At 39.7% G+C, this 19435-nt stretch overlaps 1 protein-coding gene across 2 annotated transcripts; it reads left to right on the top strand.

Annotated features, from left to right (window-relative positions):
- Positions 1–5258: 5258 nt before the first annotated feature.
- Positions 5259–19219, top strand: LOC114046019 (ecto-ADP-ribosyltransferase 5-like). Of its 2 annotated transcripts, none has more exons than XM_027866238.1 (4): positions 5259–5415; positions 12919–13142; positions 15925–16624; positions 18627–19219. In XM_027866238.1, exons 2-4 carry the CDS (start codon positions 12984–12986, stop codon positions 18731–18733), a joined length of 966 nt encoding a protein of 321 aa, XP_027722039.1. In that variant the 5' UTR covers positions 5259–5415; positions 12919–12983; the 3' UTR covers positions 18734–19219. The 2 variants fall into 2 exon arrangements, with proteins under 2 accessions (XP_027722039.1, XP_027722040.1); XM_027866239.1 differs by having other exon boundaries at positions 5260–5415; positions 12919–13046.
- Positions 19220–19435: the final 216 nt, after the last annotated feature.

Here is a 19435-nt window from a genome sequence, read left to right as displayed (position 1 = left end):
CATTCCTACATGGAAAAATGATATTTGTAATTCGTAAGACCTTTCTCATTATTGGGGTAGTTAGGAGTATATATAGATAGAGGGCACAGGTGTGAGTTGAATGTGAAGGAATATCTAAAAAATAAAATCAGGGAGTGAGAGAGTAATGTACTGGGAGAAAGAGAAAGGGAAAGGTAGAATGGGATAAATTATCTCACATAAAATAGGCAAGAAAAAACTTTTATAGTGGAGGGGAAGAAAGGGGGAGGTGAGAGGGAGTGAGTGAAACTTACTCCCATCAGAATTGGCTCAAAGAGGGAATAACATACAGGCTCAATTGGGTAGAGAAATTTATCTTACCTCACAGGAAAGCAGGAGGGGAAAGGGATAAGAGAATGGGCGGAGGGGGTGGTGATAGGAGTAAGGTGATAGAAATGGGAGCTTTCACAACAGGACTATTATGGATATATTTTGCATGACTACACATGTATATAACCTATGTTGAATTGCTTGCTTCTCAATTGGGGGGGGTGGGAAGGGAGGAAGGGAGAGAATTTGGAGCTCAAAGTTTTAAAATGAATGTTAAAATTATTTTTACATGTAACTGGGGAAAAGTAAAAATATAAATAAAAGCTAAAAAAAATTTTTCATTGGTCCCCTATTACTTCTAGGCTAAAACATAAACTCCTCAGGAAGGCATCTAAAGCCCTCCACATTCTAGGCCACCTTTCAAGCCTCATTTCATACTACTCTGAGCATGGTAATGAGAAGCAGTACAATGAGGTCAACAGAGAGGCAGCCTTGCAGCCAGGAAGACTTGGGATACAGTCCTATCTCTGAAACATACTGGCTGTGTGAACTTGGGCAAATGCATTCACCATCCAATGCTCTAAGCAACTGCAAGATTAAGTGGCAGAGAAGATATTGACCTGAATAAGTGGTGAGAACTTCTTCATTCAGGAGTTCCCTAGAGCAGCAAAATCAGGTTCTGTCTCTATCCCCAAGTATGGTATACTGGAAAGAGTGCTAGGTTTGGAATCTGAAGATCTGGCTTCAAATCCAGTTGTGCCATTTTGTAAACCATGGAGAAATCATTTAACCTCATTTAAGTGGGCCTAGTTCTTCATCTATAAAATAAGGAAATTGGACTAGATGAGCTCTAAGGTCCCCCACAATTGAAGATCCTATGATCCCAATCAAGAAGTCTATCTTCCAGCCAAACTAGACTATTAATTCTTTCTTGAACTCAGCAGTACGTCTCCTCCAACCAACTAGATCTGTTATTGTTAGTATGTAAGCTCTTTGAGAGCAAGAAGTCTCTTGCTTTTCTGTTTGAATCTCTAATATTTAGCACAGTGCTTTGTATTGAGAAAATCCAATTGATTCCATTCTATAATTGATTGCCTATACCATGTTTCTTTGTCTTTGAATTAAGTTCAGAAGTTCAGCTTTCCTCTCTGAGCTACATTGTTCCAGAAATCACTTTAAGTTAAAGAACCATATTATCTCTACACAACTTACTGCCCATGTACCTGTAAGGAGATCTGTTATCTCACTAACAATCTTTGAAAGATGCATGTGAGCAGATGCATGTGAGCAACAAGAAGTCTGTTACCTCTGCAATGCTGGCTGTCCTTTGAGACAGTCTGGACTGTTATCTTTGTGACTATAACTATGCAGGTGGGACACCACCAATGAGCTTTCCATAGCAACAAGATGGAAAAGGGGGCTGTTGCTAGTCCTGCCTTCTTGACTTCCATCCAATGATATTGTTTTCCATCATCTATGACACTTCAGATTTTGTAACCAATCATACTGTTTTATACTTCCTATTCTTTGTTCTCTTGTACTTCCCAAGATTATAGAAAGGCTAGTAAGTCCTATTTCATGGTATTTTGACTGACTGAGAAGAGACTCCTTTATTGGTCATTGCTAGCTTTGCCAACAAATTAAATGTGCTCAAAACTTTCTTCTTCAGTCTACCTTAATTACCAAATGTAACAGTATATGGTGTGCACTTGAGTGCTTCTTTCATTCATCCATTCTGATTGGCACATCATGCTCAACATCAACAATCAAATCATCTTCCACCAATCATAACTTATCAGCTTTCCCCAGAAAGCTGCTTTTCCTATTTTCTGTTTCTATTCTCCAAGTCACCTAGGATTTGATGACTGCTTAAATAGACAGTGACAAAGGGGGATGAAGAATCCAAGAGCATGTCAAGGTTTTAAATTTGGCTTCCCAGGAGGAGGATGGCTCCAAGGAAACTCTGTTCCTGGAACTCAGAATAACAATAATGTTATTAAGAGTAGGGGAGCAGCGGAGCCAAGATGGCAGAGTAAAAGCAGTGACTTGCTTGAGCTCTCTCCCAAACTCCTCCAAAAACCTATAAAAAATGACTCTATACAAATTCTAAAGCAGCAGAACCCACCAAAAGAGAGTGAAACAAATTTCCAGCCAAAGACAGCCTGGATGGTTGATCAGAAAGATATATCATGCCGGGTGGGGAGAGGAGCACAGTTCAGCATGGGTGCGCAGGCTGCGGCGAACCTGGAGCAGGCCTCAGAGGACTGAGTCGTGGGCAGCTGTGGTGGTTTCCGGACTTCTCAACCCATGAACGCCAAAGACAACTTAGAAGGTCAGTGGGAAAGTCTGTTTCTGAGGTGCTGAAAGAGAAGCGCGGGGACCCAGCCCCATTTCTCGAGGGTGGCGACTGCCTCCTGAGCTTCCAGGCCACAGACTGAGGGGAATCAAGTGGCTTATCAGAGGGGGATTGCAGGAATCTCTCTGCTGGTGCAGGATTCTCTTGCTTTGCCCATGTTGGATCTGGGTCACAGTTCTGGGTGGTGGTCCTAGGGCGAGGAGGAGCTCTGGCATGGTGGAGCTTGTAGTGGCTGTGGAGAGGAAACCCTCCTCCACAGTTCCAAGACAGAAAAGAGTGCTCATAGACCAGAGCACAGGCCAGGAAAGGAGTAAACACCTCACCCTTGATCATAGCACCTTAGAAGAGCTGAAAATTTACAGGTCCCTAGAAGCATCTCTGAAAACAGCTGCACAAAACCCCTGAAGCTTGGGACAGTACATTCTCCACACTGGAAACAGACTCCTACCTTAACAAAGAGTTTATAACTCAAATAATTGGCTGAGATCATGAGCAAGCAGCGCAAAACGAGTCAGACTATATTATCTTACTTTGGTGACAAAGAAGATCAAAACATACAACCAGAAGAAGAAAACGAAGCCAAAGCTCCTACATCCAAATTGGTCCCAGGCCATGGAAGAGCTCAAAAAGAATTTTGAGAAGCAAGTAAGAGAAGTAGAAGAAAAACTGAGAGTGATGCTAAAGGAGACCCAAAAAAATACTGAAGAAAATAACACCTTAAAAAATAGACTAACCCAAATGGTAAAAGAGGTCCAAAAAGTCAATGAGGAGAAGAATGCCCTAAAAAGTAAAATTGGCCAAATTAAAAAGGAAGTCCAAAAGCTTACTGAAGAAAATACTTCTTTAAAAATTAGAATGGAGAAATTGGAAGCTAGTGACAATTTGAGAAATCAACGTACTGTAACACTAATCCAAAGGAATGAAAAAATAGAAGAGAATGTGAAATACCTCATTGGGAAAACAACTGACCTGGAAAATAGATCCAGGAGAGAGAACTTAAAAATTACCGGACTATCTGAAAGCCATGATCAAAAAAGGAGCCTAGACATCATCTTTCAAGAAACTATCCAGGAAAACTGCCCTGATATTTTAGAACCAGAGGGCAAAATAGAAATTGAAAGAATCCACCGATCCCCTCCTCAAAGAGATCCCCAAAGGAAAACTCTTAGGAATGTTGTAGCCAAATTCCAGAATTCCCAGGTCAAGGAGAAGATATTGCAAGCAGCCAGAAGGAAACAAGTCAAGTATTGCAGAAACACAATCAGGATAACCCAAGATTTAGCAGCTTCTACATTAAGGGTCTGGAGGGCATGGAGTGTGATATTCCAGAGGGCAAAGGAGATAGGACTACAACCTAGAATTGCCTACCCATCAAAACTGAGTATAATCCTGCAGGGTAAAAAATGGTCATTCAATGAAATAGGGGACTTTCAAGCATTCCTGTGGAAAAGACTAGAGCTGAATAGACAATTTGACCTTCAAATACAAGACTCAAGTGAAACATGGAAGAGGTAAACAGGAAAGAGAAATCATAAGAGACTTATTAAGGTTGAATTGTTTACATTCCTACAGGGAAAGATGATATTTGTAACTCATGAGTCCTTTGTCAGTATTAGGGTAGTTGGAGGGAAAAAATTATATGTATGTATAGCTAGATAGATAGAGGGCACAGGGTGAGTTGAAGATGAAGGGGTGATATCTGGAAAATAAAATTAAGGGGTGAGAGAGGATTATACTGGGAGAAGGAGAAAGGGAAAAGTAGAAGGAGGTAAAATATCTCACATGAAACAGACAAGAAAAGGCTTTTACAGTGGAGGGGAAATGGGGGAAGGTGAGAGGGAATGAATGAATCTTGTTCTCTTAGGATTTGGCTTAAGGAGGGAATAACATACACAATAGGGTATGGAAATCTATCTTACCCTACAGGAAAATAAGGGGGGAAGGGGACAAGAGAGCAGGGGGTTGATAGAGGGGAGGGCAGATTAAGGGAGGGGATAATCAAAAGCAAACACTTCTGAGGAGGGACAGGGTCAAAAAAGAGAATAGAATAAATGGGGGGTAGGATAGGATGAAGGGAAACATACTTAGTTTTTCACAACAGGACTGCTATGAAAGTGTTTTGCATACTACACATCTATAATCTGTATCAAGATGCTTGCCTTTTCAATGAGGGTGGGTGGGGAGGAAAGAAGGGATAAAATTGGTAACCCAAAGTTTTAAAAATGCATGTTAAAAATAAAAAGAAAAATAAATAAATAAAAGATAGAAAAAAAAAGAGTAGGGGAGAACTAGAGAAGAGATCATGGTCTGGAGAGGATTCATGTTTCCATGTTAAATGATCACAAATGTCCAAGGAACCAAGGGGTGCAGAAGTGATAATGTGTGAGTCCAGGACAGAAGGTCAAGAATTTTCTGCACAGGTAGATGGTCAAAATCTATTAAGTGTGGAAGACAAATCTGAACTAGGAACAAGGAAGTGAAATAAAAAGGGAACCTTTTCCTTCTTTCTACTGATTCTGAAATTCAAATAGTTCCTTTATTTCTTAAAGATCTCCTAATCTCACCCACATTAATTCTGAAACTAAAAGCAGATGTTTAGTTTCAGTTAAAAGGAAGCAAAGCCTGCCTATCTCCTCACTCAGAGTGGGATACAGGGCACCTCTAAACTCCTTTTCCTCTTACTCCTTTTTTAAAACTGATTCATTTCTTTGTGACACCTCAATCACTTTCCAATGTACAAGAGCACTAGAGGACCTTTCCATAGAAAACAGGTAAGCAAAACCATAGAATATAAATAGTCTTTTCCTTTGGTAGCATAAGTGACATGTGCTTATTTTTTTTGCTTAATAGAAATGAAGAAGTATGTTTTAGCCTCAGAAGTGTAGAGGCAACACTAGTCATTGCTTTTTAGCTGAAAATCTGTTGTGAAAGAAATGATGCTCCATTTTCCCTTAATTTTCTTAATAACATGACCTTTTATACAGGGTTTCCCAAAAGTCTTTTGGTTCACTCCATACTTAGATTGCTAATACCTTTGAAATTTATTGTGGTAGATGTTATAAGATATTGATCATTGATTCCTACCAAACTGCCTTCCATGGTTCCCAGCAGCTTTTCTCAAAAAAAAAAAGTCCATCACTGAGGAGTCTCTCTTCTTGTTTCTCAATAAAGAGAGAGAGCTATATTCCTTTTCTTGTAGGTTTTGCTCACTTTGACTAACTCACCAATCAACTTTTCCATTTCTTTAAACTGGTACTTTTAATAACTACTGCTTTGTAATACAACAGGCACCCTCCATTCCTGTTACGTTATTTAATTTCCTTTTTTATTCTGGACTTAATAATTAACAAAGAAAACATTGCAATATAAAAAAGACAAAGTCTTCTATAAGAAACTATAAACTTCTTTCATACACAACTTGCTTTTACAAATATATAAATATATATGTGTGTATATATATATACATTAAACAAAAGAACAAGGTAGTAACTTAGCTGTTCTATTTTTTGTCTCCATTTTTTTGTTGTTTTCTGCACATTTTTTTAAACAAGTTTTACTGATGCTTCTTTTGATATTTATTCCTACCCACTAACTCATTATCCTACTAACTCCACCCCACCTTACCCAAGTAGAAATCATCTGTTGCAACAAGTGTTTATTGTCCAGCAAAACAAATTAAAAATTGGCCATGTCTGAGAATGTAGATCTCATTCTGCATCTCAAGTCTAATACATTTCAGTCAAGAGGTGAGAGGTGTATTTTATCAGTCTTTTGAAGTCATTCTTGTTTGATGCTTTGAAACAATTCCTTTTAGATCTTGGATGTGAGACCTTTATTAGAGAAACTTTCTACTTAGATTTTTTTTCACTCACCTGCTTCCTTCCTAATCACGTCTATATTGGATTGGTTTGTGCATAAATTAAAAAATTAAAAATAATTTTAAAATTTATGTAATCAAGATTGTCTATTTAATCTTCTCTGATCCTCTTTATTGATTGTTTAGTTATCAACTCTTGTTCTATCTATAGATGTGAAAGGCAATTTCTTCCTTGTTTCTCTAATTTGTTTATGATTTTATCTTAATATCTACATTATGTATCCATTTGAAACTTATATTGGTGTACAATTAAATGTGTTGGTGTAAATCTAATTTCTACCAGACTACTACCCAGTTTTCCTATCAGTTTTTGCCAAATAGTCCCTCCCTCTCTCTAGATCTTTTCTGCATCTATCAATATATGTTTTTGTTGTTTTGTTGATTTATGTGATTCATTATCTTGCTTTCTGAAAGTTAAACTATCCTTACATTTCTGATGTAAATGTAATTTTGGCAAACTGATTATTTTTAATACATTACTATCTTCAGAGAAGAGTTCCCCCTAGGAGGAACAATGATGGAAATCCCTCAAAATGTCTCTTCCACAAATACAAAATCTGATTGACCATTGAACAAGATTAGAAAAAATTCCCTCTCTCCACCCTTGTCCAAGTGAGGCAGGGATATGTCTCCAGATCTCCTCCAGTGTCAATTCTTCCTTTTCTTCTCATTTAAAAGAACTTCATATATAAGACCAATTTCAATCATGTTAACTGATGGATAAAGAATGGGGTATAGTAGAGAGGATGCTGAATTTGGAGTTTCAGAATCCAGGCTAAGTTACCCACCTTGTAACCTACCACTGTTCCCAAAGTCCTCATCTAAGAAATGAGATGGCTATTCCAGACACTTTCCATTCTAGACATTTACCAATTAAGCTATCAAAAATTATTTTATAGGGGGCAGCTAGGTGGCTCAGTGGATAGAACACTGGCCCTGAAGTCAGGAGGGTCTGAGTTCAAATCTGGCCTCAGACCAAACACTTGACACTTATTAGCTGTGTGACCCTGTGCAAGTCTCTTAACTCCAATTGCCTAAAAAAGTTTTTTTTAATTATTTTATAGAGCTAGAAAAATAATAACAAAATAAATCTGGAAGAACAGAAAGTCAGGGATATCAAGGGAATCAACGAAAAAAATATGAAGGAAGGTGGTCTAGGCATACCAGATCTCAAACTGTATTTTAAAGCAATAATTATCAAAAACAATCTGGTACTGGCTAAGAAATAGAGTGGTGTATCAGGAGAATAAATTAATTTTTAAATTAATTATTAATTTTAAAAATTTAATTTTCAAGTTAAAAATTAATAAATTACATTATAATAAACTACCTTGATAAACCTGAAGATCCAAGCTTTTGGAACAAAAACTCATTATCTGACAAAAACTGCTGGAAAAACTGGAAAACAATATGGCAGAAACTAGGTATAGATCAACATCTCGTACCATATACCAACATAAAGTCAAAATGGGCACATGATTTACACATAAAGGGTGATACCATAAGCAAATTAGGAAAGCATGTAACAGTTTATCTGTCAGATTGATGGAGAAGGAAAGTATTTAGGACCAAAGAAAATATAGAGAGCATTCCTTTACTTTCTATCTATGAAATCCATCGAATTCTACCTACTCCCCACTCCAGTTACTACAAAAAAAGACTCTTAACCTCTTTTGTGAAATGGATTCTAGAAAAAAATGTTTTTAAGTGGATAAAATAAAACACATGATTACAAAGGAAACCAATTATATTGAAATAAGTCATAAAAAATTTTTTTAAAACAAGTTCAGGACCCCAGGTTAAGAAACTCTTTTCTACAATAATACTATCATCATTTCAGTGGTCTCTCCTTGAATGACCTCATAGTCTCAGATAAAGTGAAGTTTTTAAAAAAGAAGTGCTTGTTCATTAATTTTGCCCATTCCAGTTATCATGTGTTTCTGAATAATGCTTCCTCCTCCAGGGAGGCAGGCAACAAGCATTTGTTAATCACTTACTATGTACCAGACTCTGTGCTAAGTGCTAGGGATATAAATACAAGCCCTCAAGGAGCTTACATTCTAATGGAGAAACCCATCTCCCTACTCCATTGCTTGGATGTGCTTCATCTGTGATATTCTATTTTAAGAAATATGAATTGAATTGCCCTCAGCTCTTCTCTTTCCCTCCTCTAAGTTACATTTATTTGATCATGCTTGTGAAAAGTTGTCCTTAAATGTTCTCTACTTGTTCTCTAAATAGCCATCAGATTAAGTGAGAGTTCTTGATAATTATCTTGCCTAGACCTAGAAGCATGTAAACAATGATTTAACTACTTAGTTTTTTTATTGGTATTTAACCTGTTTACTTTCTTAAATTTCACTTTTCTAAGTGAAATCCTATATCATAGGCCTGAACATGTCACCCCACTCCCTCTCAACAAACTCCAGTGACACCCAATCACCACCACGATCAAATATAAAACCCAATTTGACATGTAAAGCCCTTATCAATTAAGTGGTATCTTTCTTTTAAGACCATTATGGAAAATTATTAGGTATAGCTTTTGCAGTAGCTAATTTCTAAGAATTTTTGCCAAGTTGTCAATAAGTAACTCCATATTAGATAACTTTGCTCTGAAAACTTAGGGATATAATATCCTTTATGAACAATCCAAAGTACTATACTTACTTATCTAGCTAAGAAAGCTTCCTTTGCAATTTACTTTTCACTTACTACATTAGTAAAAGCATTACTTAAATGTATTAAAATAAGATCATGGCAAAATTTATCCAACCCCAAAAGAGAAAAACCTAAAATTCAACCCAAATAAAAGGAATCAAAATGATCTTTCTGGGACTTAATACATGTTAAGAGCCTAGCATAAGGCGCCTTAATGGTTTGTGCATTCAGTTTTATTGATAGTCAAATCATACCTTCTTGGTATATAGTGGCTCTATAGAGAATATTGCTGCTATTAAGGCACAAGGTTTGCACATAACAACTGTGATACCCTTTGATGAGGCTTTTACTTCATTAAAAATAAATATTAAAGTAACATTATGAAGGACAAATAAAAGCTCTAGTCTGGGAATCTCATTCCTAGGTGTGAAGTCAAGAACATAAAAGTTGAGTTTCAGCTTCCTGTTTTTCAAATAGCAGAGAATTAAATGAGCTAGAGAAGGAAAAGGAAAACCACTTAGGTATCTTTGCCAAGAAAATCCCAAATGGTGTCACAAAGGATCTGACACAATTATGTGGTGTATAAAAAGTTTGAGAGACATAGTTTCTAGGTAATTCATCATTTTATTAATCATGCAAGCAGATAATAAAATGAGTCAATGCCACTCTCAAATGCCAGAACCCACTCAATGCTTATATGCCCTTGGAAGGGTGGGTGTTCCTGAGGGTAGCAATCAACTATGACTCTTTAGCAAGTAATGAGAGAATGAATATTATAAGCAGAGGTGGGTCTATTCTAATGAGGGTGGGATGTGACTTAGATTATGTGATTTACTTGAAGACCACCACCCTCAGCCTTGGGCTATCTTTTTTTTATTTCAACTCACTTTCATTCTGCAGAATGTATTCATTCTGTGGTTATCTCTTTTTATTTGTTTACTCTTTTTTATTTCCAGTCTTTCTGTAGGCTTTTCCTTGAAGTTTACCTTAAAAATTAATTACTTCTTATCCTCTCTTGTTGTTTGTTTTTATTCAGTCAGTCAATAAGTATTTATTAAGCACCTACTATGTGCCTAAGCACTGTGTTAATGGTGGGGATACAAAGAAATGCAATAGACAGTCCTAGACCTAAAAGAGCTCTCAATCTAATGGGGGAGACAATATGAAAACAATTACATGCAAACAAGACATTTACAGGATAAATCTAAGATAATCAACAGAGGGAAGGTGATAGATTTAAGAGGGGTTGGAAAAGGTTTCTTGTAGAAGCGGAATTTTAGTTGGGAAGCAAATAGGCAGAGTTAAGGAGGAAGAGCATTTCAGGCTTAGGAGACAGCTAGAAAAAAAAATGCCTAGAACTGAGAGTTGGAGTATTTTGTCCACAGAACAGCCAAGAGGCTAGGTGGGGAGTAAGGTGTAAGAAGACTAGAAAAGTAGAAGGGGGCTAGGTTATGAAGGGCTCTGAATATCAAACAGAGGTTCTTTGTATTTGATCCTGGAGGCAATAGGGAAACAGTCAGGTTTATTGAGTAGGAAAGTGACACATTCAGACCTTCACTTTAGGAAAATCTCTTTGGTTGCTAAATGGAGGATGAATTGGAGTGTGGAGAGACTTAAGGCAGACAGACCCACCAGCATGATATAGCAATAGTCTAGGCATGAGGTGATGAGGGCCTGCACTAGAGTGGTGGCAATTTCAAAGAAGAGAAGGGCATGTGTTCAAGAGGTATTACAAAGGAAGTGATGTCCCAAAAACCTAGGGAGAAGAGAGTATCAAGGAGGAGAGAGTGATCAGCAGTGTCAAAGAACAAAGAGAGGTTAAAGAGCATGAGGGTTAAGAAAAGACTGTTGGATTTGGCAATTAAGAAACCATAGGTAACTTTGAAGAGAGCAGTTTCAGTTGAGTAATGAGTTTGGAAGCTAGATTGTAGAGAGTTCAAAAGAGTGGGAAGACAGTGTTAACAGGATTTTACTGAGCCAGTCTCTAACCTGAGAATGATGAAACATCAGGCCAGAGACAAAGTGCCAGTAATCAGGTAGCCATTTAATTAATTAGTTTCATTATGAGGAACAGATTTGCAAATTAGGAATTCTTCTGATCAGAATTCCACCTTGCTGAAGTAAAGACAGAGATTATATACATAAATCATAAGTGGGAAGGGAGAGAGGACGGTGGATTACAAGCAATTGTTCCCAGGTCCAGAGTGGTTTCCCACAACCAGCCCAAAACTCTCACAATACTAAAGTACAGGTGTCCTGAAGTTCTGTGAGAACACCATCGTTCAAGTCTTTGGGGGTCGTTACTCGGTGGGTCACAGGAACAGTTTCTACAGTCTTTGATTAGCTTCACTTCAGGTACATAAGAAGAAAGATGTGAGTGACTGTGAGCCTTGTCAAAGTCTGATCATTTTAATCTGCATTATGAGCTCTGACTCATCTGGAAAAGGCAATTCTTGAGAATTCCAAATTGTTAGCATATTCATTACACATATATAGATAAATATAAACATAATAATTCTACAAGAGGAAGTGGCGATACATTCCCAAGACATTTAGCCACAAAATGAAAGAGAGATATGGGATAAGAGCTAGTAGGGATCGAAAGATCAAGTGAGGGGTTTTTGAGGATGGGAGAGACAGGCATGTTTGTAGGCAGAAGAGGAGCCAGTACACAGTGACAGATTGAAGATAAGTGAGAGAGTAGGGATGATAGAGGGGGCAATCTGCAGGAGGGGACAGAATGGAATGGGATCACTTGCACAGGGGTTTGTTTGCCTTGGCAAGAAGGACCACTTCTTTATTTGAGACAGGGGTGAAGGAGAAGTAGCAGAAGGCATCTGAGTGATAGGAGATGAGGAAGAGAGGAAAAGAGGGTGTTCACAGCAAATGGCCTCAATTTTTTTTCTGTAAAATATGTGGCAAAGTTCTGATATGAGGGTGGAGGAAGGGGGAGCCTTGGGAGATTTGAGGAAGGATGAAAAGGTTTAGAAAGAACCACTGTAGAGAGTGGGATAGTAAGTTGATAAGGGCGGTATGGTAGCATTGTCCAGCAGCAGTGAAGGCCTAGTTGAGGCTCTATAACATAAAGTTGTAGTAGACCCAACCAGAATGGCTGTATGATTTTCTTCACTTTTATCCAGCAGCAAGTGTGTAGGAGAGAAGACAAGGTAAAGCTGGGAGTCATCCAAGGTTAAAGCTTGGCAGAACATAATTGAGACAAGATAATCAAGAGAAGAAGACAGTGTAGAACTTTAGTAGTTTACCAAAGGGTCAAATTGAGGAAAGGAGGAAGGTGTGGCTAGTGCAGAGTTAGGTTTCTACGTAGTTGCTTGAACTGAAACTAGGTAAGGCATATCTGTGCATCCACAGAGGGCTGACTCTCATAAGCTAGGACACCTGTGCTAACCTATACAGTCCCTGTCCCTCCGTGAACATAGCTATATTCATGGAGTAGGAGAGAAATAAAGCTAACAACGATATAGGAAGTACATACAAAGCAGTATTTCAAGAAGTGAAGTTCACTTCAAGTATGAGACATAGCTTGTGCAAAGACACAATGTCAAGTAAGTCTTTTTGTCTGGAAGGTAAAGCATATGAGACAGAGTCATAAGAAATCAGCAGAAAGATAGGTTGGAGTCAGGTAGAGAAGCACTTTAAATGTCAGAGATGTTTGTATTTGATACTAGAAGGACAAACAAGCAGCTACTTTTTCAATTTCTCTTTCTCAATTTCAAAGGTGAGATCCAGATAGAAGAGGAAACATCTGGCAAGAAGGATCCTGAACAGGAACCAAACGCCCATATGAAGTACACAAGGGTCATCTCCATTGTAACTACCCTGATGTTTCAGCTAATTACGTCTGGAGTGAGTGGTTCATGCTACCCACATACACTATGCCTCCTTTCCAGCCCATGGAAACAAAATAGCGTGATCCTAGGGTTCAACCACGAAGAAGCCAGGGTATGAATATAAAAAAATGGAAGAGAACACCCATGAGGAAAAGGGCAAAGAAACTAGGGTTCATCCGTCTGGAAATGCCAAGATTAATGGGGAAAGGAACAAAATGGAGCAAGTACCTACTATGTAGCTTTCTTCAAGGGTCTGAGTGACTCTTCCTATTCCAAGGATGGTGACTGGTATAAACCAATTTACAGGCACTTATTAAGCACCTATTAAGTACCAGGCGCTATGCTAGGCATCTGGATGAAAAGTCAAAAAAATGAAAGTGGATTCTCTCAAAGGCCTTAATCTACTAGAAAAAAAAAATCACAGGTTATGGGATTCACTGAAACAAGAGAGAAAGAAGAATTCAAAGCACTGAGAGTGATTGGATAATAACACAAGTGACCAATGGAAGCATGGGAGTTCCAGGACTCAAGTCTTTGCAGTTTTGTTGATTTAGTCATGTCCAACTCTTCATGACCCCATTTGGGATTTTCTTGGCAAAGATACTAAAGTGGTTTGCCATTTCCTTCTCCAGCCCATTTTATAGATAAGGAAATTGAGGCAAATAGGATTAAGAGATTTGCCCAGGGTCACACGGCTAGGAAAGTGTCCAAGGCCAGATTTGAACTCAGGTCCTCCTGACTCCAGGGCCAGCATTCTATCTACCGCACCACCTAGCTGCCCAGTCTTTGCAATGAGTCCTGTCTAATCAAGCATAACAGTGACTACTCTGATCCCCTCTGTCTGAAGGCCAAGTATGTGACATCTCCAACCCTTCCCCCAAGGTTCTCTGGTACCTTTAAAAGTATTGAGGAGAGAGGTCTTTCATCCCTGCCATTAACTCAAGACCCCACTGATTATGTTCCCCAAATTTTAGGGGTCCAAGAACCCCAGTTTCACTTAACCACTTAACATCAGATTAACTTTTTCAAAAGCATATTTCCTTCAAAGGTAGAGCAGGAACAAACATAATCCTACCACCATCGCTTTGGTCTCTTGGGAGGGGACAGGGAGTAGGAGCACAGAGCTTAACTCATTTCCTGAGTAGCATTAGTCCCACCAAGTTTCAAGTCTCACTCCAGCTCCCAAACTTGTGTCCCAGGACCCTGGCTTCTCAGGACTTCCCTTCTGGCCTGGTGGCAACATCCGGATTGGATTTCTGGGATCCAATGTCCCCATAAATCAAGCTCCCATGTCCAGAACTTCACTCCCTTTACTTCAAACTGAAAAGGGCAAACAAAACCAAAACAAAATACCAAGCCCAATGTGGGGCACAAGACCTACAGAGAGAGGAAGGTGCCCTCAGTCCCTTTCCTAATTACTACATGGTGACTATGCTATAGATGATCAATACCTTCACCCCAGGACACCACCAGAAAGAAAGTATGACTGTGCCTCCCTTAGGGGGATTTAAAGACAGACAGTTATGATTACACAGCCAATAGAAAGTGGCTGCTCCCTACCCTGTGCAGACCACCATAGGATGTCCGCTCCCAAAAGTGGGTTCCTAGCATCTCCCACATGGGTGCCTATATCTTTGGGCAGGGGTGGGGAACCTGTGGTCTTCTGGTTTCTCTTCTTAATGAAATTAAAAAAAAAAAACATGAAGGTCAGAAAGGAATGTTGTTAAGTGGGATGAGCAAGTCAGCTAGGATAATTAGATTATAGATTTAAAGCTGGACAGGACCAGGGGAGGCCATGTAGTCCAAGCCTTTCACATAGCCTCATAGGCAGATCTGGGAGCTGAATCCAAGTCATTTGGACTCCCTCTCTTCCACTACCAGACAACCCCTCAAGTTTGGCTGGAATGTATGTTGCAAAGATAAAATGGAAAATAACTGATGTTCTCAAGGTGCTCCCATTCTTCTGGGTGGCAGGAGGTTGGGAGATGAGTAAATACAAGACACACACAAATTACCTGGATAGTTGGTTTTTAAGACAATTTTTCATTCCTTACCCTTTAATTTCAGAATCTCCTCAGTGATACATGCATGAGTGTGGTCATTCTTAACCACTTAACCACGTTACTTAATGACTGTTAAGTAATAGCAAGATAGTTGCTAACAAACTTGTAATAACAACCACCAAATTCTCTATAAAGTCTTTGAATCTTGAAGACTGAATGGACCCAGCCGACTCAGAAATTCTTCTACATTCTCTTAGTCAAGGCTCACATTTTGTTGGGATACCAGGTGACCCATATACTTAACAAACGCTTTGCAAAAGATTAACAAAAACTTTTGACATTAGTCTACTGACAGCTTCAGAGCAGTTCCCTCTGGTGGATCTAGCCCTTTCATCAGCCTCTCTTCATGGCTTTCCAATGTTTTCCAAAGACTATGAGAAACCAGGAATAGTGGTGGATGCCTATAATCCCTGCTACTGGGGAGGCTGAGATTGGTGGATCACTTGAGTGCCAGAGTTCTGAGCTGCAGTAGGACTGAAGCCAATGAAGTGTCCAAAATAAGTCTAGCACCAATATGTGAGCCCATGGGAAAGAGAATGGGGGGGAAGAGTGTTGGGGGAGCAGGTAGCACCAGGCTGCTAAAACATCAGTGCCAATCCAGCAGTGGAAACAACTCCCATTGCACTTCCAGACTAGGTAAGATAGGGAAACCAAATCTTAACAAAAAAAAAAAAAAAAAAGAGGCTGTCTAGGTCCACATTCACTTTCATTACCGGGTAGTTCGTGTCTCTTATTACTTTCTCCATCAGCAACTGTTGATGTTGAAATGCTAAAAATATGTAGAGAGTCATGATATTCTAAATGCAATTGAGGTTCCTTTTTCCTTTCCAGGAAAAAGTTGAATTGCCAGAAAATGTCATTAGCCTTGAATACAATGCTTTTGATGACCAATATGTGGGCTGTGAAGAGACTATGGAGATGAGGGCAAAAGAGCTCTTAGCTCAAGAAAGGGCAATGAACCCAAATTTCAATGAAGTTTGGGAAAACGCAGAAATTAAATGGGAAAATATGTCTACCGAAAAGAAAAGAATGAAAATGCTATTTGAAGTTGCTGTCATTGCCTACACAATGGAGAAAAAAAAGATCTACCCAACCTTTAATCAAGCAGTGAAAAAATGCTGTGCATCCCGGGAGGCTTATATGAACAACTTCCATTTCAAAGCTCTCCATTTCTATCTAACCAGAGCTGTTCAAATCCTGAAAAGATCCTGTAAAGATGTTTACAGGGGCATCTCTGTGAAGCAGTACCCCGATGGGACAGGAGAGATGCGCTTTGGTCAATTTGCTTCAACCTCTCTGAAACGACGTGTGGCCACAGAATTCATAAATGGCTCAGGGACTCTTTACAAGGTGCACACCTGTGAAGGGGCTCCCATTGAACACTTATCGGCTTATCCAAGTGAAAAGGAGGTGCTGATCCCCCCATATGAGATGTTCAATGTCTCTAGGTTCTCAGATTCTGAAGGCTTTAAAAATGTTGAGCTGAAAAGCAAAAGAACATTTAGCAAATTTAACTGCGCCTACTTGGAAGGTGAGCTGGGGTCTGGCAAAAGGCAAGGCTTGGATTGGGCTCTAGAGAGATCAAATTTGAGGTCATAATAGTTGGGCTGGCATTTCCTACAAGGTTGTTCTTGGATCAAAGAGAATTGGGTTCTAAGTTCTGCTCTTACTAGTTATGTGTCCAGTGGTTAAACTAGAGAGTCACTGATGGGTTGAACTGGATAGTCACTGGGATCCCTTCCAACCCTTCCATTTCCACTGATGCCCTTGGAAAAAAATAAATACTTGCCCAAGTATACACAGGTGGTAATTAGAAGAGCCAGGATTGAAATCTAGGACCTCTGGGCTCCAAATCCAGCGCTCTTGGTACTGCAGCACCCTAGACTAGGGTGAGAGAGTCCCAATAGGCATAGTCTCTGAGTACTGAGAAATTGGGAACTTCTGCTACCTGTTCCCAGAACCAGTCACTCCTGGAGCCCAGCAGTGATGCTGCTCCAGGAAGATGTTCCTTTGGACTTGAGTACAAATAACCAAGGGAGATTGAGCAGCCTCCATTCCTAGGGATAGCTTTAGAAGAACACAGACCCTCTCTGTCTAGAAGGCATGGGCAAGATCTAGCCTGGAAAGGCAAAGACTGGAGGCAACATTTAGTCATATCCCACAATCAAATAGACTTCCTCAGGAGGCAATTGGTTTCCCATGACTCTAGGTGTTAAATGGAGGATAACTGACCACTCTTAGAGGATGTTGCTGAGAGGATTTTTAGGTAGGGGCTGGACTCAATAGCCCCTGCAGTCCTTTCCAACTCTAAGCCTCTGTGGTCCTATAGATAAGATAGATTACATATGGTGAACCATGTGAGCTGGATGGCCTAGAGGCAGTGCGGTCTAAGGGAAAGGGCACTGCATTAGGAGTCAAAGGACCTGTGTTCAGATCCTGGCTATGCTACTTACTGCATGTGTGGCTTTGGGCAAGCTACTGCCTCATTTCCCTGGGTCTCTATTTCCTCATCTGCAAAACAAGAGAGTTGAATTAGATCATTTTTGAGGTCCCTTCCAGCTCTGAAAATAAACCTATACCTTAGATTCTAGTATTCTCATGCACTTCATGTCTGCCTTTATCCTCTCTGGAGACTCTTTCAAAGAGGTAGAGGGGGGTTGAAGGTGATAGGCCACCAGCAATTTTCAGGAATAGAAGATGCATGCCCAGTTCTGCCGAATGAGCAATGCAGAATGGACTGGGATGGGACTGAGATATTGGGAGAACTGGGACTTAGAGCATGGAGGAAGGGGCCTGGGCAAACCTTGTTTGATTAGGTCCTTCCTAAAGGTATGATGGAGCCAGTTACAAGTGCTGGGCTGAGCTGAGCTTAGGGCTGTCTAAAGCCCAGCTCTAAGAAATGAAAGTATTTATTTCTGTTTCAAAGAGAGAACATGATTAATTTACTACAGGGTCCTGGTAAGGAATCTGTCTCCTCTTCTCCATCCCTCTCTGGGCTCCATCTATGGGGCCTGCAGGAATCCTGTCCCAACACCCCCAGGAACACCTATCCCCACCCCACTCTATCCAATTTGAGCAGACTTGGAGATATGTTCTCTACTCAGGAAGCTACTAAGATTACATATAATCAGGGCAGCTAGATGGCGCAGTGGATAAAGCTCTGACCTTGGAGTCAGGGGGATCTGAGTTCAAATCCAGCCTCAGACACTTGACATTTACTAGCTGTGTGACCCTGGGCAAGTCACTTAACCCCGATTGCCTCACCAAAGACAAAAAAAAGATTACATATAATCCACACCAAAACAGAAGAGGTTCCACTGAGGCTATAGACCCTGTGAACCTGTGCTCAGTCCAGAATGTCCTGCAGTATATCCCTATCTGTGGTACCCTCTGATAAGAGGAGGTCAGGGATGAGGAGAGGAAGAAAAGAGCAGACCCTGACTTTTAATCTTCCAGCAACAATGGGAGGGGGGAGAATGGGGTCAGGCTTCCAAGTTGAACTCACCGTTGTTCCTATATTCTTTCCTCTCCAGCTTCTGGTAATAAGGCAGCAGTCTCTGGACAACTGACAACCATCTTACTCTCTGGAGTCCTCACTCTGGTCTTCCAAGCTCATTCCCAGACCTTGACAGGGTTGTGACTATACCGGGGACCAATATAGACAGTAGTGTGCTGGTAAATGTTTACCAAATGGCTCTTCCCCCCTCCCAAAAAAGGAATCAGAGTCAGAGCACTTTTAAGTATAATCTACATTATTAATATTTTCCATAATTTTCTTAAGTCTAGATTAGCAATAAAATGATAACTGATGTAGTATTTGCCAACTTCTAAGTATAAATACTCACACTGAAAATGTAACAATCAACTTTCTCAGGCAGGTTGGAACTGGTTCTAGAACATCCTGGCATGTAGGTCTCTCTCAGCACCATGGGCTAAAGCAATGTCTGGTTAATCTATATAGCTCAGCTAGGGCACATTGCAGAGGGGAATAGTTTGAGTCTAGTCTTATCTTTCCCCACAATAATCCATAGAAGGTGCTAACATGCAAATGTTTTAAAGGCTTCATCTTATCACAGATTGTGAGATTAGCAAATTGAAATAATAAAGAAATGATTTCTCACCATTAGTTGGCTTTTATTTTTAAATCAGTCATTTTCCATACATATCCACCCATTCAGCATTCCTTTGTAACAGAGGAAAAGAAATCCAAAAGACTTGCATAAACAAAGCCAATGCAACCAAGATTGGAAGGGAAGCAGAAAGCTGGGAAACAAATTTTACAGCCAGTGTCTCTGATAACGGCCTTATTTCTAAAGTATATAGAGAACTGAGTTGAATTTAT

This window comes from Vombatus ursinus, unplaced genomic scaffold (genome assembly GCF_900497805.2).
Source record: "Vombatus ursinus unplaced genomic scaffold, bare-nosed wombat genome assembly UNPS02014780.1, whole genome shotgun sequence".
Lineage (NCBI taxonomy): Eukaryota > Metazoa > Chordata > Mammalia > Diprotodontia > Vombatidae > Vombatus > Vombatus ursinus.
Note: the sequence above shows the minus strand (reverse complement) of the source record. Positions and strands in the feature narration are given on the sequence as shown.